This window comes from Opisthocomus hoazin, chromosome 27, assembly GCF_030867145.1.
Source record: "Opisthocomus hoazin isolate bOpiHoa1 chromosome 27, bOpiHoa1.hap1, whole genome shotgun sequence".
NCBI lineage: Eukaryota > Metazoa > Chordata > Aves > Opisthocomiformes > Opisthocomidae > Opisthocomus > Opisthocomus hoazin.
The window spans coordinates 3,590,213-3,612,058 of NC_134440.1; the positions used below are offsets into that span (position 1 = coordinate 3,590,213).

Here is a 21,846-nt window from a genome sequence, read left to right on the forward strand (position 1 = left end):
GACCATCACCCAACAGCTCCCGACGGCCCCTGCCCGTGGCCTGCACCCAAGCGACAACGCCTTCCCTCAGGACTTCACACCCAACTCATTAAATGTCTCCTGCAGGGACCTTCATGTGTGCAACCAGCCCGGGACTGCGGGGACAACCCCGCTCCCCATCACCGCGGGGACGAAGCCTCCCACCGCGCCATCCGGATGATTACAGCCCGGGTTTTATTGCGATAAGCGCTTTGTGCAAGAGCAGCAGTACCCTCCAGAGGGTGCAGTCTTGTTGCCGGAGACCGCAGCGCTCCGGCTGCGCCGTCTCGGTGCCAAGGACGCCTTCGCCGCCCCGCGTCCCCACACATGGTCGGCATCAGAGTCGCTCCCGGCTCTCCCCAAAGCGACCGGCGGAGACGAGGCCAAGCGTCGCGAGGTCCGTGTAATTTTTCAAGCCGGCGCGCATCTGGAGAGAGCGGATGGTCTAAAGGGCATTCCAGTCATCGGTGGAAATCAGGAAATTCTTCATAGCGGTGGCTCTGCCAACGACCGGGGGCAAATTGCTTTGATTTACCATGCCTCGGTGTCCACATCTGTATAAGGGACGGGGGGAATTCGTATATGAGAATAAACGCACTTGGAAAGCCGTGAAAATACTCTTTCAAGTCAGCCTGATGAAAACTTCATGTTCTGGAGCGCTCCGCTTCAAGGAGAGCAATCTGTTTCCGAGGCAAAGCTGTGTATTTTTCTTATTTAAACCTTCTAAATCTGCTGGAGCATTAAAAATATTTGGCATTTCCACAGCGCATTTCATTCCCAGCTCCAAATGCGTTTTACAGACATTCATTAATTAAGCCTCGTAAAACCTTTGGGAGAAAGGGAAGCAGTACTTATTAATTTGCTATTTGTATTGCTGCGGCGCACGGAGACCCCGGCCAGGACCTCGGGGCCCTGTTATTTTAGACCTGACCTACACAGAGGAGGAGATGTCAGCGCGGGGAGAGCAGAAGGGACGCGGGAGAGGCAGCGGATGGAAGCTGACGCCGTAAGTCGTCGGCAGAGCCCACAGCAGCCCGTCCCCGGCGTTTCACCGCGCTGCCCTTTCGGCCGGGCCGTGTTGCTGGTGAGATGGAGCTGTGGGAGCGAGCGTGGTTCCCACCCCGGCTCTCCCCTCACCTTGCTGGTTTGCGTTTTGCTGGTGTTTCTGGGGGGCTCCCACCCCTCCTCACCACCCCCTCGTGCTTGTCCTGCTTCCTCAGGCACCGGCTCTGCTTCATTTGATGCCTTCCACTTTCTCCTGGGGCTGCTTTCTGTAGCTTCAGCTTTGCGGCACACCCCGCTCTTTAAAAGGTTTAAAATAAATGCTTTCCCTTTATTATTTTTAGGTCCATATAGATGTTTTAAGTGCATCTGTTTCGGTTCCAGAAAGCAGCCCTGCTGACGGCTAGCCCGGCCGGGCTGCCCGCTGGCTGCGGACCCCTGGGTCCCAGGTGGGTCGGCGGCTGGGAGCTGTGAACGTTACACCTCTGCTTCCCCCGCAGGAAAAACCGGGCTGTGCCGCATGCCGTAAATGCCTTTCACGTGTTCCCCAGACCCCAGTTAAATCGAACCCCAGAAGGTCTCTCAAAGCATGAAAAATGCATTTATGAGACTCTGGAAGGAAGATGTATTCCGTAACTACTCTGGTGACCAGGCGTGCTGACTTGTGTCATGTGGAGAAGGAACCAAAAGGGGGTATTTCTTGTGATTTCATACCGCTGGTGGGATTTTATCTCTCACAGCAAATCCAGGAACTTTTTAGTTACCGTTATTGTTTGATTTTATGGGCCATTTGATATTTATTTTTATTTCTATTCATTATTTGTTGAGTGCACTTAGCCCCTTCCCCGAGGAGCCTGCCTTATATCTAAGGTGATTTTTACGACCAGTGTTAGCGCAGCATCTGAGCGACTCGCACAACCGAACGATAATTCTGCCGCACACACGGTGTGTGGGGGCCGTCCTGGTACTCCTACCGTGGAGAGCGGCGGTCCGCCCGGGAAATCACAACTCTGACTTACTGGGTTAGGGAAAAAAAAAAACAAAACTCCAAACTATTTCCATTCTTCTTCTTTCTGATCTTCATTTTAAGCCATCAGGATGTATCTGAGTCGTATTTTCACTTTATTTTTTTTCCCCCTACAAAACATGAGGTCTAGCAATGTACCTTTTACTGCAAGCCAAGCTCTCGCACATCCCACGACTCCCACAGCTGGGGCTTTAAAATCTGCGTCCAGCACTGTGAGACTAATGACAAAATCATGAGCTGGCAACGCTGCCTTTTCCTCCGACCTTTGCGTTTCATCCTGCGAGCGCTCAGAAACAGGAATTCCTCGCGGCACTGCGGGTCCACGCGGTTTCTGTTGGGTGGAGGAGGAGGACAGCTGGCCCCAGCGAGGTTTTTTTTCCAATTCTTGCTAGATTTTCCCCAGTGCAACGAAGCCTCTCGGTTCCTTTATTTGCTATTGTTATGGAGGAGTCTGCGGGTGACCTCGCTGTCTCTCCCTGCCTCCGCATCAGTGACGAACGCGGCCGCATCTCCTGCTTGTCATGCGTAGCTGGAGGGTGCCGTGGGCTTTTTCGGTGCCTGCGCTTCTGGCTGGGTTTATTCCCTCTCGATTTCTGGTAGGCTGCTCTCTGCTAATCCCCGTGTAATCCCGGCAAGCGTGCGAGCCCGGGGAGGGGGCGAGCATGCGGGCTGGGGTGCGTCTGCGTGTGCTGGTGGAGCCGGGGCTCGCCGTGTGGAGATGGGCCACGGCATCGCGTGAGCTGGGCTTTCTCCCTCCGTTTTGTCGTGCCCCGTCAGGACACCCTGCCTGTCTCTCCGCACGGCCGTGCTCAGGCGTGGAGGGGTTTTGGTGCCCCGAGACATTCCTGGTCTCTCCTGGGAGGGTGGTGACAGTGAGGGGCTCTATCCTTCTCCCCCTCCTTGAGCACCGTCTCTGCCACTGCCACTGCAGATAACGCTGTGGCTGAGATCGGCCACCAGCCCCGGGAACGCGGGACCCCCAGCGATGCGGTGGTACCCGAGCCCCCCAGGCAGGATGCGGTCTGTAGGCGCAGACCTCCCGTCCTGGGGCACAGACCAGCCCTGCAGGTCCCCGACCTCCCGCCGCAGAGCTGAACCAATGCAGCAGCTGCTGCCGAGGCTCCACCACGACACAGGGGCCGAGCGGCGTCCCCTCACTGCCGCGATGGAGACGACCTGGCTGCTTGGTGGGGCTGCCAGCCCTGGGCAGCGCTGCCCACCCCGTGACGCAGCGGTGCCGTCTCATCCAGCGCCGATAACGCAGGCGCCTGCGGACGCGCGTGCTGGCAGGCGTGGGCATTGCCATGCCCCGCATCGAGCAGTCAGCGGGAGGAGCAGGCGGGAGCGGGAAGCAGCCGGCAGAGCCACGCAGGGCCTGGCTCGGGGGAAGGCTGAACACCCTCTTCTACGAATCTTGGGCTCCTTCCACTCCCGTGGGCGGCGGGGCGAGCTGACCGGCGGCACCTACGGGAGCTGGCTCTGACGCCAGCTGCCGGCGTTGGCCATCCCCAGCGCCGTTCAGTACCGGTGCGAGGCCACCATCCAGCAAACCCGCCCTGCACGTGCTGCAGCGGTGAGCACGTGTGTCATCACCGCGAATTCAGCGGGACGGCTCCAGCGCCTGAAGGTGAGCAGGTGCCGCGCTGCCGTGCCGGCACTGAAGGGAGCCTGATTCCCATCCGCCCGGCCAAACCGCAACCAGGCGTCCCTGCTTTCCCTGACCAGCTTGGCTGCGCTCCTCACCTGGCAAAAGAACACACGGCAGCGAAAATAAACACGGAGGGAAGCGAAGCCCCTCGCGGCCCGGCGAGCGAGGTCTGCGTTCCAAGAAGTAATGAAGCCCAGGGAATGGAAAATGCATGTCACTTGGCGGCGGGCTGGATGTGCGCAGGCGCTCCGTGCCGGCTGCCGAGAGGGTGCTTCGCCTCCACACGGCATCGCCACGGCCCGGCAGCTGCGCCAGGTCCAGCCAGCGGCACCGCGCTGAACTCTGACATTTGAAGACGGAGAATAATTTGGCTTCATTAGCCTCCCCTTCCCCCCCCCCCCCCCCGCCCCGAGCGGTCCCTCGAGCCGGGCTGGAATGTGCGTGGTAGGGACAGAACCAATCCCATTAGCACGAGGAGATTGTTTTTCGTTTGGTTTTGTTGTTGTTGAATCACCCGTGGCTCCGCTTCTTTGGGGTCACAGCAAGGCGGGCGAGGAGAGGAAACCCAGGGATGAGTTTTCCCAAGTGGGCGTCCACGGCACGGCGCTGCCCTGCCAGCCCGGCAGCACCGTGAGGTTTCCATCTTTGAAGGCCACGTGAGCTTTGCCACCAGCCCCAGGATGGTGCCCAGCGCGGTCCGAAGGAGCGTTTGTAAGGGCGAAGGCTCCGCTCCCACGTGTGGGGTCAGGAAGGTGCTGCAACCAGCGGCGCTGCCAGAGCTCGCTGCGAACGCCCGTCCAACTCCCCGCCCTGCCTCCTCATCCTCGCTCCATCTCCGGACGCAGCCGTACCTCCGCCGGGGTTAAAGCTGAATTTACAGCCCTGTGTGTTGGTCAGGACAGCGCCGGATTGCAGCCATGTGCTAGCAGGAGCTGGGCCAGGGGCAGCAAGAGGCAGCTGGAGCAGTGAGAAAACATCCCTTCCCCAGCTGAGATAGGAGCCCTGGCTCTTTTTCCATCATCTTCAAAAGCCCTGCTCTGGCAGGGCCCAGACCTGCTGTTTCCCCCGGTTGGGCTTTCTCATGGAAGACCCTCATTCCTCCAGCGCGAGACAAAACCTCCCCCCCGGCTGCTTCGCGTCCAGCAGCATCTCCCAGGGATGTGAGCAGGAAGGAGCGAAGAGGAGCAATGGGCGCAGGCCCAGCTGAACCACCACCCCGGCCCCTCCGCGTCGGGAGAGTCGGTCACAAATCACTTTCAGGCTGCCCAGGGAGGCTGGGGAGTCTCCTTCTCTGGAGATATTCCAGCCCCGCCTGGACAAGGTCCTGTGCAGCCTGCTCTGGGTGACCCTGCTTGGGCAGGGGGTTGGGCTGGGTGACCCACAGAGGGCCCTGCCAGCCCTGACCATGCTGGGATTCTGTGAAACGAGGGTTGGCACCCGTGTGTGCGAGGCAGGGACTTCTCAGGGTCCTTCCCCGCCCTGCTGTCCCAGTCCCGGGCTTTCTGCCCTGTGCCCATCCCCGGACCATGGACACCAAAGCTCTCCCCAAGCAGAGACGTCCTGGTGGGACATGGCACAGGGTCCCGGGCCCCCGACAGTGGGACGAGGAGCTGCGAGAGCTCCCGAAGTCGTCCCCAAGCACAGGAGAGCGTGGTGGGAAGTAGAGGCGAACGACACCGTTGGGAGCAGACGGCAAGAGGGGAGGGAAATCCGTGCACAAATGCATTCGCCGCGTGGCCCGGCTCCTCAGCTGGAGCGTGTGAGCGGCCGTGGAGCCGGGCCAGCTCCCGGCAGCTGAGACTTGCAGGGGGGAGAAACGAGGGGGCATTTTCCGGAGGTGAGAACAGCAGCCCAATGCAGCCGTGGAGGGACCAGCCGGCGGGGGCCACCAACCCCAACCACGGTCGGTGAGACCCCTGCAACCTGCAGCACCCGCTGCCGGCGTGGAGACCGCGCGATGGCATCCCACGAGCAGGGAGATGCTGTGAGGGTCCGTGGCGGGGGTGTGGGGGGCATCTTGCTGGCCTCCCCCCGCTTTTTGAGGCCACTTCTCGCCGCAGCGTGGCTAGCAGTCCCCACCTACCGGTCTGTGGTTTCTTGCCAACCCACGTCTGGACGCGCGGGAGGCAAGCGTGGGCACGAGGACGCGACCCGCCGCGGACGCGTGGTCCCCCATGCCCTCGCCGCTGGCCGTGGGATGGAGGGTGCGATTCTGCCGGGGGCTGGCTTGCCCGTTGCTCTTCTCTTCGCCGATGGGGCCACACACCGCGAATTTTGCTTCACCCGTGAAAAAATAAAACAGGGAACGAGAAGGAAAAGGCGTCGGATGGAAAACCCCCCGGCTGCCTGCTGGGGGGAGTGGAACCAGCTAATTTCATGCGTCTCCTTCTGGTTGGAGTGGGGTCCCTCCTCACCTGCTCCTGGGCACGGTTTCCTGCACCCCGAGCCAGCAGCAAGGAATCTGACTCCAGTTTCAAGGCGAGGAGCTTGTCCACGGTTCGTAGCCCGGCTCCCATCCCAGGAGGGGACCCGCTCGGAGCCGCTGCCCGCGGCGGGCAGGGTTTACCAGCTGTCCGCACCGATCTTGCGCCCTGCCACCTCCCTCTGCACCAGCCCGTGGCGGGGGGACGCAGAGAGCCCTGTGCTGGGGGTCTCAGCACCATCCCGGGGTTTCCCTGTTTGCTCCCGCTTGCACCCAACCACCGCTCCGTCGCCGCAGGGTGTCTGGGGTCGAGCGTCTGCAGGACCCCGACTCAGCGCTGAGGCCCTGGGCTCCGGATGGAAAATGCCGGAGGAAGGCACCCCCTGACACGCCGGCCGGGGGGCACTCGGTGGCTTGGCCCTGGCCTGGGGGGGTCTTGCCTCTCAGTCAGCAGCTTGTGCCTACCCCAGCGGCTGCTCAGCGCTGGGCTCCCATCTCTCAGCCCGTCCCTCTTGTCCTGCCGGCCCCCGACATCCCTCTGCCCACCCTGGGACCCCGAGGCGCCCAGCTGATGGCTGAGGACACCCCGCAAGCCCCCAGGTCCCACCGCCCGGGCGACGCAGCCACGGCACGCACTCTGCCTCCCGCACCGGCCCCGCACAGAGCATCCTCTGCACGGGCAGGGCTGGCAGCAAGCTGGAAACACCATCCCTGTCCCCTCCGTTTGGCCAGCCCAGCCCAGCCCGCAGAGCGCAGCGTCTCCCTCCGGCACCCGGCATCGCCATGCTGTGTGGGGGTGACATCGCACCCCCGATTCAGGGACAGGCGGGGGCTCCGCTCCGGCAGCGGGGGCTGCTGGCAGGCAGCGGAGCAGGCTCTGCATCCACAGAATCACAGAATCACAGCATGGTCGGGGTTGGAAGGGACCTCTGGGGGTCACCCAGCCCAACCCCCTGCCCAAGCAGGGTCACCCAGAGCAGGCTGCACAGGACCTTGTCCAGGCGGGGCTGGAATATCTCCAGAGAAGGAGACTCCGCAGCCTCCCTGGGCAGCCTGGGCCAGGGCTCCATCACCCTCAGAGGGAAGAAGTTCTTCCTCATCTTCAGCTGGAGCTTCCTCTGCTCCAGTTTGTGCCCGTTGCCCCTTGTCCTGTCGCTGGGCACCACTGAACAGAGTCTCCCCTTTGGAGATCCTTCTTTGGCCGTGACTCGCCTCGAGCACCCCAGCACCCATCCGCAGCCCTCCCCGGGGTCGGGCAGCACCTCCTTGTCCCCAGCTCTGCATCCTGGGGAAAACAAGCGGCTGAGTCCAGCACCAGCCCCGGCTCCTCGGGGGCCCCGCGCTGCTGCTGGCTCCGAGGACGGGACCCCGCTGAGCTACTGGAGTGCTGAAAACGAGCCTCCAGGCCCCCGCGTGAGCTTTCGTGCCGTGCTTGGCATGGGGACAGAGCTCGACGATGGCGTGGACGCAGGCGCCGCGCCAGGAAAAACACACGCCGCGGGGGAAAGGTGGGCGCACGCACGTGCGAGCGTGCCCCAGCCCTCCAGCCCGGGCGGCCGCTGCGTGTTCCGCTGACGTGTCGCGCGTGGGCACGACCCCATTTACGCTTTCCCTCCTCGAAATGGGCACCTGGGTGCCGGTGGGAGATTTCCAGCGGGAAAAGCCCTCCTTCTCCAGCCCTTCTTTCTGTGCACACGCAAGCACGCGTACGTAATCCCCCCAGCTGCCGCGTCTCAGCGTCCTCATCCTCCTCCTCCTCGCAGCTGATGGGTGCACGGGCTGGGGTGCGCAGCCCCCTGCCCACCCCGCACCCCCCCAGCACCCAGCGAGCCCACGGGCGCTGGCACCAGCTCCCCAGGGAACGCAGCGTCTCCTGGTGCGCTTGGTGCTGAATCCCTCGATCCGGCGAACCCGCAGCCCGCGGCGGAGAGGAGCATCGCTCCGCGGCCGCGCGAAGCAGCCCAAGCAGGGGATCCCTCTCGTTTGCCGGAGGTTTCATCCTGGCTCACCTGGCAAAGCCAGGATGGCGACAGGCACCCCGTGAAGCCACCGACTCATCCAGGTCCGGTACAAACCTTTTATTTCCCCCGTGCCCGCACTGCCCAGCCAGCTTGGGGCTGGGTTTGCCCTTTGGAAGTGAAGCCGGAGGGGGGGGTCTGCGGCCGCTCTCCTCCCCGAGCTCGCTGCCCAGCGCGGTCGCACCCCGGGGACGGGGAGAGCCACCACGGCGGGGACACCACCACAGACTCCACCGAGCTTTACACCGAGCTGAGCGGCCAAAAAGCAATAAGTGCACCCCGAAACAGACACGAGACCCCCCTGCATCCCCCCAAACCCAGACATGTTCCACGGGTGAAAGGGATACGGAGCAGCACAAAACCGGCGGGGATGGGGACCAGAGCCCCCCGCCCCACCACGCCATGGCCCCCCGAGACCGCTCAGCGCTGGGGAGCAGCCGGCGCACGGTGAGAGCCTAAAAACCCAAGGGTGGGGAGTCACAGGTAATAAGTTAATCTGTACAGACGCGTTAGGTGGACGTGGGGACGGCCGGGGCCGCCGCCGAGCCGTCCCTCCCGAACGCAGGGGTGTCCCCGTGGGGCACGGGGGGCCGAGGAACCACATGCCGACGCAAATCAAACCACAAAACGACGCACGAAGTCAAGTGATGGAGAACGGCGGGGAGAAGGGGAGATGCGCCGGAGCGCGGTGAGGCCGGCTGCGGGAGCAGGGGGAGGGAGGGGACCCCTCCACGTCGAGGGGCTGTGCCGGGGTGAGCCAAGGGGGTCCCTGCTTGGCCGGGAGACCCCAGGGCTGCACCCCGGTTCCAGAGCAGCGCGGCAAGCCCGAGGACCCGGAGGCCAGCTGCCGCTGGGTCCTGCCATCAGCTGCAGCACCGCAGGCTGAGCCGCTCCCGGCATCGGGCAGGGACGCCGAGCCCAGGGCGAGGAGTCCCAGCAGCTCCCACCTCCTGCCCGAGCTCGACCTCGTCCCCTGCTCTGTCCCACCAGCACCCCATCGGCATCGGGGCCAGCCGCCCCGAAGGCATCACGGAGCAGGGAGGGGAAGGAGCCATCCCGGAGCCCCTCGGCAGCTCCGGGAAGGGGCCGGCTGGGTCCTCGCGTGGGCACGGAGGCTGCGAGCTCCACTCCTCTCTCCGGCTGCCAACGCCAAATCCATTCGCCACGTTTCGGCTCCCCAAGGCAATCGGCTCCGGCCGGCGGAAGGGAGTTCCCAGGGCCGGAGACGGCGCCTTGGAGGCTCAGCCCAAGGTGGGAGGCCGGGGATGTGCCGAGCCAAAGCCCCGCTCGCTGCAGACGCTCTCCATCCCCCACCGCAGCCGGCTCCCTCCTGCCCAGCGCTGGACCCATGCCCGGAGGGCTGCGGGGCCCCGGGGGCTCCGGTCGGGAGGAGACCGACCGCCCCGCTCCGAGGACGGGATCCCCCCAGCCTCCCGGCTCCGGCAGCTCCTCTCTTGGCTCTCGAGCACTGGAAACCAGGATCCCAGCAAACGGAGCATCTACGGAGGAGGCAGAGCCATGGCCCAGCTCCTCCGCAGCGGCCGTGCCCGGGGAGCAGAGCGGGACTGAGCCAGATCACAGCCCCGGTCCCCGCCGCGACGCCGCTCCAGGAGCCGGGGACATGAAGCAGTCGGAGCGGGGCCGGGGACGATGCCGCGGGGACGGGGACAGGGAGGTGGCGTGGAGATGACAGGAAGGGATGGTCTACAGGACGGTCTTGTCCAGGTCGACTTTGAGGGGCAGCGGCCCCACGTCCTCGCCGCCACGCGCGGGGCACAGGGTGACAGCGATGACGGGCGGCAGCGGGAAGGCGCTGGGGCCGTCCAGGTCCTCCAGGTACTCCTTGTCCCCGTTGATGCTCAGAGGCTGGAACAGAGGCAAAGGGGACCATGCAGCCCCGGAGCAGGGGACAGGACCCCCTTGTCCCCAGACCAGGAACACCGCGGGGCTGGCTGGGGACGTACCGCACAGCGTGGGCACGCCGGCGAGCCCAGCACGGTGGCCACAAACACCCCGGCCACGTCTCACCCAGCCGTGACGGGGAGACCCAGCGTGTCAGGGACCCCCGTGGGAACCCCCCCGGGCTGCGCAGAGCACTGCTCGCCCCGTACCTGGGTCTTGACGTGCTGCTCGGGGGCAGTCACCAGACTGGCACAGCTCAGCCACAGCATCACCATGATGGAGAGGAAGAGGCAGGCAGCCAGGATCCAGCGAGGAAGGCCCGAGCGCCTGTAGCACCCCACCACCCCCCGCCAAAGAAAAAGGACGAGTTTATGGCAGGGCACTGGGGGGGAATTTGGGGGGCAGGACCATATCCTCTGGTGTGTCCGGCAGGTCCGGGTCCCCCCCGGGACCCCCGCAGCCCCCCTGCACCTACTTGGACATGCAGCCAAGGAAGTCGTGCTCCGGCTGCGGGGGGTCCGGGTGCTGCGCCTTGGCTTTGCCCCGCAGCTCCTTCACGGGGGGCTTCTCCCCCTTCCCCTGGGGGCCTGGCGGGGGAAAGGCGATGCTGAGCCCAGGCACCCTCTGCCTGCCCCGCTCCCCATCCCCTTGCCAGCATGGGACCGGGCGCAGGGGTGCCGGGTGGTCCTCTCTCCCCCCGGGGACCCTCTGTCTGCTGGGGGGGGCACAGAGGATCCCGGCAGCGTCTCGGAGTGGGTCCCGAGTCCGGACTCACCCCCCACGCTGGGGTGCAGGGTTTGGGAACCTCATCAGCCCCGAGAAGCGGGTAACGGGTTTAGCTCTGGGGAACTCGGATGAGAGCCAGAAGGGCTCGGAGGCTCCCGGCCCCCCCGGCCAGCAGCCCGGACCCCCCCGCACCTGTGTGGGGCTGGGGGACACGGGGGCTGGACCCCGGTCCCGGCTGCGCCGGCTCGGTCTCCTGCACCTCAGGAACTGGATATTCCATCTCGGGCTGGGACTGGCAGGTCGGCAGGGAGAGAGGGAGAAAGCAGTGAGCACGGGGGTCCCTCCCCCTCAGCACCCAGCAGAGAGGGGACACGGGACCCCCCCACCTGAAACACCACGACTTTGCCATCGTCCGCCTGCAGGTAGAAGGTCCAGGTGGAGGAGATGAAGCTCTGGGCAGAGCTGACAATGTCGTTGCAGAAGGTGGAGACCAAATCGAACATGGAGAACAACGGCACCTTCAGCTCCGGGCTCTGCAAAGGAGCGGGGACATGGTGTCACCGCCATCCCCTCGTCACCCACCCCGGCAGACAACGTCCCACGCTGAGGACAGAGCTGGGCTGACCCGGGCGCTCTGGTTTGAGGCTCAGCCTGCTTCTCCCAGCGCTGGGGATGCGCAGGACCTGCGGTCCAGCCGCAGAATCACAGAATCCCAGAATGTTCGGGGTTGGCAGGGACCTCTGTGGGTCACCCAGTCCAACCCCCTGCCCAAGCAGGGTCACCTACAGCAGGCTATAGAGGACCTTGTCCAGGCAGGTCTTGAATATCTCCAGAGAAGGAGACTCCACAACCTCCCTGGGCAGCCTGGGCCAGGGCTCCGTCACCCTCAGAGGGAAGAAGTTCTTCCTCATCTTCAGCTGGAGCTTCCTCTGCTTCAGTTTGTGCCCGTTGCCCTTTGTCCTGTCACTGGGCACCACTGAACAGAGTCTGGCCCCGTCCTCCTGACCCCCACCCTGCAGGTATTTAGAGGCATTTCTAAGGTCCCCTCGCAGCCTTCTCCAGGCTGAACAAGCCCAGCTCCCTCAGCCTCTCCTCATAGCAGGGTCACCGAGCCCCAGGGCCGTGGTCCCCAGGGCCGCCACCCAGCCCCAGGGCCATCACCCAACCCCTCGGCAGCCCCCGGCTCGCACCGGGGCTTCAGACAAGAGGAGCGGAGCGGCCGAGATGCCGAGGGCGTTGCTCTCCTGGCAGCCTCGCCGTGCCCTGGATTCTTGGCCGTCGCAGCGGTTTGTTATTTTTAAAGCATCCCTGCTGGAATCCGCTTGGCTGCTCCCTGCCACTGGCTCCGAACATTTTCCGACAACCCCTCGCACGGTCAGACCAGCAAACAGGAAATAAATAGGTCAGATTCTGTATCTAATTATTATGCTAAATCTGCTTTGCCTGCTTGTCTGGGAACCCGCGGGAAAAAGGCTTCGGGGGGGGGGTGGAGGGGGTGCCAGCCCTCCCCGGCAGCCGGTTGCCCCTCGATGCTCACCCCCGGCCCCGGAGAGGGGCTGGGAAGCGGGATCGGCCACCGGGAAGGGCTTCAAAACAAGCTGCAAAGTGGTTTTTCGGAGGAGCCGCAGCTTCCTACAGCACAAACTCATCTTTGTCTGCACGTGCGCAAAGCCAAAAGCCTCTACCTTGGGCCAAAGACTAATTTAATTAACCGGGCAAAATCTGAATTAATTAAATGTAGGAGGAAAAAGCGTCGCTAATTGCTGGGAAGGATGACAGATGAAAAGTGGGGGAGTCTGCCACAGTCACTGCTCAGAACCTCTCGCCCTGGGAACCGGGTGGAATCGGCAGCCCGCGCCGAGCCCCGCTCAGCCGCTTCTTCCGCTGCGGGCGAAGCAGGGCGACGCGCCGACGGCGGGCTCCTGCCGACCCCGCACCCGTCCGCAGGGGACGTCAAATAACGCCAGCGGGCGCCCTGCAGCGCGGGTTTCGCCGGGCGGGGGCGTGGGTGGGTGGGTGGGGGGCACGCTGGGTCCCCCTCTGCGCTGGGCAAGCGCCGAGGGACGCCGGGTGCCGGCGCCGGGGCTCAGCGAGACGCGAGGCTGCTGGTGGGGGCGGCCGGGAGGCAGCGAGGGGAGGGATGGGGCTGGGTGCTTGTGCTGGGGGGGGGGGGGGGGGGATGGATGGATGGAGGGATGGATGGAGGGAGGAAGGGATGGATGGATGGATGGATGGATGGATGGATGGATGGATGGATGGACGGATGGATGGACATATGGAGAGAAGGATGGAGGATGGATGGATGGAGGGATGTGGATGGATGGAGGAATGGATGGATGGATGGAGGGATGGATGGAGGGATGGAGGAAGGAGGGATGGGCTGCATGTGGGGTGTTACAGCCTCCATCCCCCAGCAGAAGAGGGAGTGGGCTGAGGTCCCACCGGAGGAAGGGGTCTTTCCTAAGGCAAGACGCAGGGCCAAGCCACCACGTCCCAGTGTCCCCCCATGGGGTCCCAGGCAGGGGGTGGCCAGTGGGCAGTGGTCTCCATCGCATCAGCATTGCTGGCTCTGCCCGGCAGCAGCCAACGTGGTCCCTGCTGTGCCCAGGGTGACCAAGACACCCCATGTCCCCACACCCAGGGTCACAGGCAAGGGCCAAGGTGGCCAGCAAAGCCACCCTGAGGGCAGCCCCATGGCCCCAGGCTCCTTGCAGGGGTGAATGCCTGCCCCGGCCGGTCCCCGGCAGCCCCACGGGGTGACAGCACCGGGACGGAGCAGCCGGGGTGCCCCGGGGGGGCACATCCACCCCACAGACCCTTTGGGCAAGGAGCAGGATGCAGGGACAGGGCAGGGCCACGGTTGGTGGCACCAGGGACAGGCTGGGTGGGTTAAAGGGGGAGAACGGGGGGTCCCCATCTCCCTCACCTTCTCCTTCCCGCTCTCCACCTCGGGCTGCTGCTTGCGGCACCCCGTCACGCAGCCAAACTGCTCCTCCGCGTCGCTGTAGGCTTCGGCGCACGCTGCGAGGCAGGAGGGGGGGCAAAGTTAGGGGGTGCTCGATCCCCTCGATGAGTCCTGCGCCCCAAGACCCCCCAAGACCCCCCAAGACCCCTCTGACTGACACCCAGCGGGTGTAAATCTGCACCCCGCTCAGTCTGCAGCAGGGTCCCGACGCGGCCGCGGGGCACAGCGGGGGGCTGAGCGGAGGCAGGATGCTCGGGTGGTGCCGGCAGTAGACGGGGGACCCCCCCGGGAGGGTGTTTGGGGTCCGGGGGCCGCTCGGCCGATGGTTCCTCACCTGCTTCACACTCGGCTCTGGTGGTGTTCAGCTCGGCGCTCGCATCCACGAAGTGACAGATGGAGAACAGCCGGCAGCCCCGGTAACAGGCGTTGAGAACAGCATCCTGCAGGGAGGAGGAGGAGGAGAGCGCGGAGCTGGCACCAAGCTCAGCCCGGGGGCTGTGCCGGACCCCCCCCGGATCCCCCCCACTCAGCTGGGGGGGCACCGGCACCGCCGCCCCACTGCAGAACCCCAGCCGGGGCTGGCACCCCGAAGCCGGGGCGATGGCATTGCCGGGGGGTGGGAGAGCTGCCTTCACCCCCCGGGTCTGCACCCGGAGGTCGGGTTTGCACGTGGCCTCGTCCCCAGCGAGGACGCAGCAGGTCCCCCCGGCTCTGTCGGGGCGCTGGGCATCGGCGGGGCCCCGGCACGGGCTGGCAGGAGCGGGGGCTGCCGGGGAGGGGGGCTGGGGACACACTGGGGGGGCTGCATGGGGGGGGTCGCTGCGTGCAGCTGCGCGCACAGGCTCGGGGAAGCGGGTGCCCACGGGGCAGGGCTGGGTGCTGGCAGGAGGCAGCTCCAGCCCAGATGGGAAGACAACTCCTGCCAAGGCGCTGGCCTAGATACGGCCCTGCCACCGCGGGGGCTCGGGGACGGGGGCCACCGTGGGGCCCCCAGCGCTGCTCCCCACCGCGGACCCCGGCGCGGCGCTGAGCCGGAGCTTTCCGTGATGCTCCAGGTGCAGCAACCAGCGCTCGGCTCCATTGCAGTCCCCGATGCCGCGGCTCGGCGCTGGCCCACGCTGCCACCGCGGCGTCACCCGCTCGCCCCAACCAGCCCTGCCACCACGTCCCCGGCAGGGTCTCACCATGGCACCCCCGACCCGGCACCCCAAGCCCAGCGTGGGTGAGACCCGGGGGACACCCCACAGCCGGGAGGGGCAAAACCACTGTGGGCACCCCAGACCGGGGTGGATGCCCTCACCGGGGGCACCCCAAAGCTGTCCTGGACGAGACTGCTGGGGCTCACCCAGTGCCCCCCGTGGTGCTGCCAGTGCCCCCCCCGGTGCTCCCCACAGGGGTGGCCCAGTATGGGGCTGTGCAGGGGGGGCTGGTGCCCCGCTGCTCCCGATGCCCCCGGTACCCCCGATGCGACTGATGCCCCCCACCCCCCCTGTACCCCCAGTGCTCCTGGTCCCCCGTGATGCTCCCAGTTTCCCCAGGTGCTTCAGATCCCCTGTGATGCTCCCACTGCTCCTGGTCCCCCCTAACGCTCCTGGTACCCCTATTCCCCCCGGTACCCCTGACGCTACCGATACTCCCCATGGCCCCGGTGCCCCCGGTACCTCTGGTGCCCCCAGTCCCCCGTGACACTCCTGCTGCTCCCAGTCCCCTCCGATGCTCCCAGTACCCCTGATGCTACTGATGCCTCCCACGCCCCTGGTACCCTCGGTGCCCCCGGTACCTCTGGTGCCCCCAATCCCCTGTGATGCTGCTGCTGCTCCCAGTCCCCCCCGATGCTCCCGGTACCCCTGTTCCCGCCGATGAACCCAGTACTCCTGATGCTACTGATGCCCGCCATGCCCCCAGTAACCCCGGTACCCCTGGTGCTCCTGGGCCCCCGTGATGCTCCCACTGCTCCCAGTCCCCCCCCCCGATGCTCCCAGTACCCCTGTTGCCCCTGTTGCCCCTGGTATCCCCTGATGCTACTGATGCTCCCCACACCCCCAGTACCCCCAGTACCCCTGGTGCCCCCAATCCCCTGTGATGCTCCCACTGCTCCCAGTCCCCCCCGATGTTCCCGGTACCCCTGATGCTACTGGTGCCCCCCATGCCCCCAGTACCCCCAGTACCCCCGGTACCTCCGATGCTACTGATGCCCCTGATACCCCTGGTGCTCCTGGTCCCCCGTGATGCTCTCACTGCTCCCAGTCCCCCCTGATGCCCCCGGTACCCCTGATGCTACTGATGCCCCCCACGGCCCCAGTACCCCTGATGCTACTGATGCTCCCCACACCCCCGGCACCCCCAGTGCTCCTGGTACCCTCGATGCTACTGATGCTCCCCATGCCCCCAGTACCCCCAATGCTACTGATGCCCCTGGTACCCCCGGTACCCCTGGCGCTCCTGGTCCCCTGCGATGCTCCCACTGCTCCCAGTCCCCCCTGATGCCTCCAGTACCTCCGATGCTTCTGATGCCCCCCATGCCCCTGGTACGCCCGGTACCCCCAGCCCCCTGTGATGCTCCTGCTGCTCCCAGTCCCCCCTGATGCTCCTGGTACCCCTGTTCCCCCCAGTGCTCCTTGTACCCCCGATGCTACTGATGCTCCCCACACCCCCAGTACCCCTGGTACCCCTGGTGCCTCCAATCCCCTGTGATGCTCCCACTGCTCCCAGTCCCCCCCGATGCTCCCGGTACGCCCGATGCTACTGATGCCCCCCATGCCCCCAGTACCCCTGGTACCCCTGGTGCTCCTGGTCCTCCGTGATGCTCCCACTGCTCCCAGTCCTCTGTGATGCTCCCGGTACCCCCGATGCTACTGATGGCCCCGTTACCCCCCGTACCCCCAGTACCCCCGTTACCCCCGTTACCCCCGTTACCCCCGGCCCCCCCCGGGTACCCCCGACCCCCCCGACCCCCCCGGCCCCCCCGGTACTCCCTGTCCCCCGGACTCACGGCGGCGGCTCGGCGGGGCAGGCTGCGGCCGCACTGCCCGCGGCACCCGCCGGTTTCTCCCAGCTGGGCCGAGAAGGGCTCGGCGGCGGCGGCCAGGGCCAGGCCGAGGGCGAGCAGGGCCCGGGGGCCGCGGGCCGCCATGGCGGAGCGGAGCGGAGCCGAGCCCAGCGCACCCACCGCGGCCGGGCCCGCCGTGACGCGCCGGGCGCCGGGCGGGGGCGGCGGGGGGGGCCGGGGGCGGGGGGAGCCGCCGCAGCCTGCCGCAGCTCCGCCGGCACCGGCACCGGCAGCGCGGGGGGGGATGCGGGGAGCGGCGGGGGGACGGGGGGGGCGCGGGCACCGGGGGGGGCGCGGGTACCCCGGGGTGCCGGGGGGGGGGGCGATGGAGACCGCGGGGGATGCAGGGGGCCAGGAAGGCGCAGGGGAGCACTGGGGGATGCAGGGGGGTCTGGGGGATGCAGGGAGACCGGGGGCATGCAGGGGGGTCGGGGGGATGCAGGGGGGTCGGGGGGATGCAGGGGCACTGGGGATGCAGGGGGACCGAGGGGATGCAGGGGATGCAAGGGGACCGGGGGGTGTGGGGGCACTGGGGATGCAGGGGGACCAGGGGGATACAGGGGGACTGGGGGGTGCAGGGGGACCAAAGGACGCAGGGGCACTGGGGGTGCAGGGGGACTGGGGGTGCAGGGGGACTGGGGGATGCAGGAGATGCAGGGGCATCAGGGGGATGCAGGGCACTGGGGGGCACAGGGGGATTGGGGGATGCAGGGGGACCGGGGGGATGCAGGGGGACTGGGGGGGTGCACGGGAACTGGGGGATGCAGAGGCACTGGGGAGCACTGGGGATGCAGGGGGACTGGGGGATTCCCAGGGATCAAAGGGGCACAGCAGGACTGGGGGATGCAGAGGGACGGGGGGAACAGCGGGACCGGTGGCCACGCTGACACCAGCAGCACAGAGGGCCTGGGAAGAGCAGGGGGGCTGGGGGGGACATGGGGACCAGGGCGCATGCTGGCACTGGTGGCACACAGAGAGTGGGGGGCCGAGGGATGGGGCTGCGCTGGCGTGGGGGGCACCCCAGCTCCAGGGAAGGGCAGCAGCAGCAGCAGAGCACCCCCAAGGGACTGCCCCCCGGGAGGGGACGGGCCCCTTGTCCCCAGCCAGCGTCTGACCCAGGCGTGCCACCCTCCACGGCCCTCGGGGCCTCCCCAAGACCCCTCCGGCCACCCCACCCGCACCCTCGCCCCTCCTCGCCCTCCCCAGCCGGGGCGCTGGGCTCTCCCTGACACCCCAGATTTACAGCTTCGATTTCCCAGGGTTTAACAGACACAAAAGGCGCAGGCTTGGCCCCGCGCTCGCCGCTGCCCTGCCCATTAGCCGTGTTTATGGCAGCACCCCAAAGCGGGCCCGGGGGGAGGAGGAGGAGGAGGAGGAGGAGGAGGAGGGCTGGGGGCTTCGCTAACCTCCAGCCCTAATGGGGAACACATGGCAGGACCCCGGCGTGGGACGGGGAGGCCTCCCGCTCCCAGCTCCGGGTTGAGGGGTGCTCTGCGCCCTGGGGCAGGGAGAGAGGGGTTGGGGTGGCCGGATCCCAGCGGGGACGGAGCCCCGTGCCCCCCCCCCGGGAGCAGGGAGCGGGGCCTCTCCTCGCCCCGCTGCGCTCCGCCAGCTTATTCATCTTGTTAATCAAACCAGGGCCGGGAGAAAATGTGCTCGGGCCGGGCTGGCGGGGCTGCCAGGTCGGCTGCGCTCCCGCCTCCCCGCTCCTGGAGCCCGGCCAGCCCCTCGGCCTCGCGTCCGGCACCGGTGACTGATGGCCAAGTAAATGGGGTAGATTGGGGGCCGTCACCGTAAATCACGGCGCGCCGCGACGCAGGTGAGGTTTCCGTCGGCCGGGAGGGACGGAGCCGGAGCCCGGAGCCCCAGAGGGATGGAAGCCCACCGGGTCGAGAGGCAGGGGCTGGGTGGGTGGTGGGCGACGCTCCCTCCGCACCTGCCCGCGCGACGCCTGGCGCCGGCCCATGCTCCGTCCGCTCACCTTTTATCAGAAAAATCCCTTTCCCAGGCAAGAATACTCAAGTTGGCAAATATTTACCGCCTCTCCCCGCCCCTCTCCAGAAACACTCGATGCCTTCTGCGTTTATCACTGCTGACCGACATTTTTTTGTGTGTGTGCTGGAGCCTTTCATGAAGCCGCCGGCTCCCCCCGCACCGGCCGGGGCGTCCCCGCGGTCCCCCCACGGCCAGGGCACCCGTCGCCCCGGGTCCCGACCCCGCGGAGCCCATCCCTCCTGCTCAAGCACCCCCTCGGCACCCTCCACGTTTTTTTTCCCCCCCCCCAGAGATCAGCAAACTCCGTCGTGGGACGCTTTGTGCTTCGACGGAGGCGGGAAGGCGCGGCCGCCCGCTGCGGGGATGCTCTCGAGCGAGGGGGTCGTGCCGGGGGGGTGGCAGGGAAGGGGTTAAGCGGGTTATAAATTACCCAGGGATGTGGAAACGCGATGGAGAGGAATAGAAAGCGAGCTCTGACTGCTGGATTCTTCGCATTTCTAGCCTCTTTATTTCTCCCCCAGGTCACTTTAAAAGGATGCAGGCGGTCGGAGGCAGCTCCGCCGCGCCTCTCCTCCCGCTTTTGCTGGGGTTTGGGGTTTTTTTGGTTGTTTGTTTTTTACACCCTGGCCCCGGAGCCAGATGCCGGCTCTGTCCAAGGACTTTATGGAGCAAGCTCTGCCTGGGAAATCGAGTAATTAGATTAACTCGGGGTAGATGTGCTGGGCCCGGCCCGGGTGACAGATGATGGAGGGCTGGCAGGAGGGCGGTGGCTGGTGGGGAGCCGGACCAAGGATGCTCAGCCTGGGGTTGGGGACGTCACCAGGGCCACCCCGGCGTCTGGGATCCATGCGGGGGGAGCTGCCTCCTGCCCGGGCAGAGCTGGGCCCCACGGCCAGACCCCGCACCGCAACAGGGCAGAGAGGCCCTGGGAACGGGGCCACGCCGCGGGGTGGCCGGACCGCGCTGGCCCCGGGGGACCACCGCGCTGACGCCGACAGCCCGGTCCGGGGGTCAGAGGGGGCTACCGGGCCGCATCCTGCCTCCCGGCCGTCATCCGGAGACCGGCCGGTGCCCGTGAGCTGGTGGGCAGGAGGCGGCAGCGCTTTAAAGGTCGCTGTCAAAGGGCAGCGCTGACCACAGCGCCTGCCTGCTGACCACATCTGCCTGCTGACCACATCTGCCCGCTGACCACATCTGGCTGCTGACCACATCTGGCTGCTGACTCAGCGGGCGGGAGAGCGGCTCCAACACCTCCGGCTGCTCCCTGCCGCCGGCCCGATCCTGCCTCCGCCCCGGTGCTGCGCGGGTTCGGGGACCGAGGGCACGGCGGGGCTGGCTCTGTCCCCCCGGGGTGTCCCCATTCTGCAGCATCAGGTCCGGGAGGGGAGGGTGAAGGTCCCCGAGCCACCCCGGGGTGAGACCCCGGCCACGTCCCAGGTGACACCAGTGGGCACCGATGGTCCCCTCTCCTCCCACTGTCCCCCCACCTTGCCCCTGACCCCCCAGCGCAGCCTCAAGCCACCCTCAGATGGTGCCTTTGCCAGAGCTGGCCGTGTCCCCTCTGCCAGCGCCAGGACGGGTGTCTGTCCCCCCCCCGGGAGCCCACCCGTCCCTGCGTCCCAAAAAGAGCCGCGCTGAATCCCGCTTTATCCCTGGCTCCGGGTGGGAGCCGAGGGGCTTGGCCGGGGGAAGGAGCGGGCAGAGGGACGGGCAGGTGGGCAGCCGGGGCGGCTGCAGGGGGGCGATTCCTCCTTCCCCCCCCAGCACCCACCGCTGGCTCCTGCCCCGGGGGAGCTTCCTGGGGGGGGATCTGGGAAGCCAGGGGGGATGCGGGCGGTGGGTCGGGAGCGCGGGCGGCCGCCGGCCCCCGGGCCAGCCGTGATTCACTCGGCCGGACCGCGGCCGCTGGGGCTGAATTTTCTCAGGCTGGGTGGCTCCCGGCGCCTGACATTTTTGGGAAATTTCAACAAAAACAGTTCAGAAGCTTCCAAAAAACAGGACGATGGGAACAGGCATTGTTTTGTCTCCCTCCTGCTCTCTTTTTTTTCTTTTCTTTTCTGATCCGTGCAGTCGCTTCGGCCGGGTGCCCGACACCTCGGAGCCCCACGCAGCGTCACCCCCCTGTCCCCGCGTGGCCCCGGGGCACAGCCCCCCAGGGCTATGGGGCAGGGGCTGACTCGTGGTGTCACCCCCCTTGGGAGGGGCACCCTGGGCCCCCCAGGTGTCCCCTGCCACCCCCAGCTCTGTCCCCCCACATTCCATCCCCTGCAGGGAGCGATGTCCCCGTCCTCGCGGCCGAGGGGCTGCAGAGCTGGGACAGGGATTAAGGGGACACGGAAAGCCACCGAATGATGTCCCCACGGGCTAGAAACGGCCCCCCCCCAGCTCTGAGCCCCCGAAGTCACCCACAAACCCCAGCCACGGCAGCAGTGCCATGGCCCGGGGGCTCCCAGCCCCATCCCAACCTCAAGATCGAGACCACCGGGTCCCTCCGTGTCCCCTCTGCTGGAGGGGGACATGACCCAGGCACCCCCCTGGCATGGGGAGCTCTCAGGGCACCCCAATTTGTCCCATCCTGCACCCCAAGTCTCCAGCAGACCGAAAGGACACCCAGCCAGGGACCGGCCACACTCGGGGACGGTGGCCTTGCCACAGCCGGGACCTGCTGTCCCAGGGCTGAGCCCCCCGCCCCAGGGTCTGCAGAGCTCGTGGTGGCACCGAGTCTCGGGCGGGGGGACGGGAGGGGGTCCCAGATGGGGCCACGGTGCCCGGGCAGGCGGCTTCGCCGTGGTGCCAGTGGCACAACCGGACACGTCACTGCTGCCGGGCTGCCTGGGACCCCCGGGGACGGACATGGCCCGGAGCTGGTGGGGGCTTGGGGCACTTTTCCCACCTTTTTGGAGTTTTTTTTGGGGGGGAAAACCAGAGGTGTTGAGCTCGACAGCAAACGTCGGGGTTTAGGGGAAGATATTCCCGTTTTCACCTCCCCCCCCCCCCAAAAAAAAGGCGATAACGGGATGTTGGTCTCCTGCAGACCCTTCTGATGGAGGGGCGGGGGGGGGGGGGGACCCGGG

General features: G+C 66.5%; 1 protein-coding gene across 2 annotated transcripts; it reads right to left on the reverse strand.

Moving 5' to 3' along the window:
* Positions 1–8,180: 8,180 nt before the first annotated feature.
* TMEM59L (transmembrane protein 59 like) lies at positions 8,181–16,899 on the reverse strand. 2 transcript variants are annotated; one of them, XM_075444193.1, is made up of 8 exons: positions 16,721–16,899; positions 14,063–14,168; positions 13,690–13,784; positions 11,150–11,296; positions 10,956–11,055; positions 10,513–10,624; positions 10,247–10,364; positions 8,181–10,001 (listed from the first exon to the last, which is right to left on the reverse strand). In XM_075444193.1, the coding sequence occupies exons 1-8, from the start codon at positions 16,859–16,861 to the stop codon at positions 9,840–9,842; spliced, it is 981 nt and encodes a 326-aa protein (XP_075300308.1). In that variant the 5' UTR covers positions 16,862–16,899; the 3' UTR covers positions 8,181–9,839. The 2 variants fall into 2 exon arrangements, with proteins under 2 accessions (XP_075300308.1, XP_075300307.1); XM_075444192.1 differs by having other exon boundaries at positions 10,247–10,387; positions 10,512–10,624.
* Positions 16,900–21,846: the final 4,947 nt, after the last annotated feature.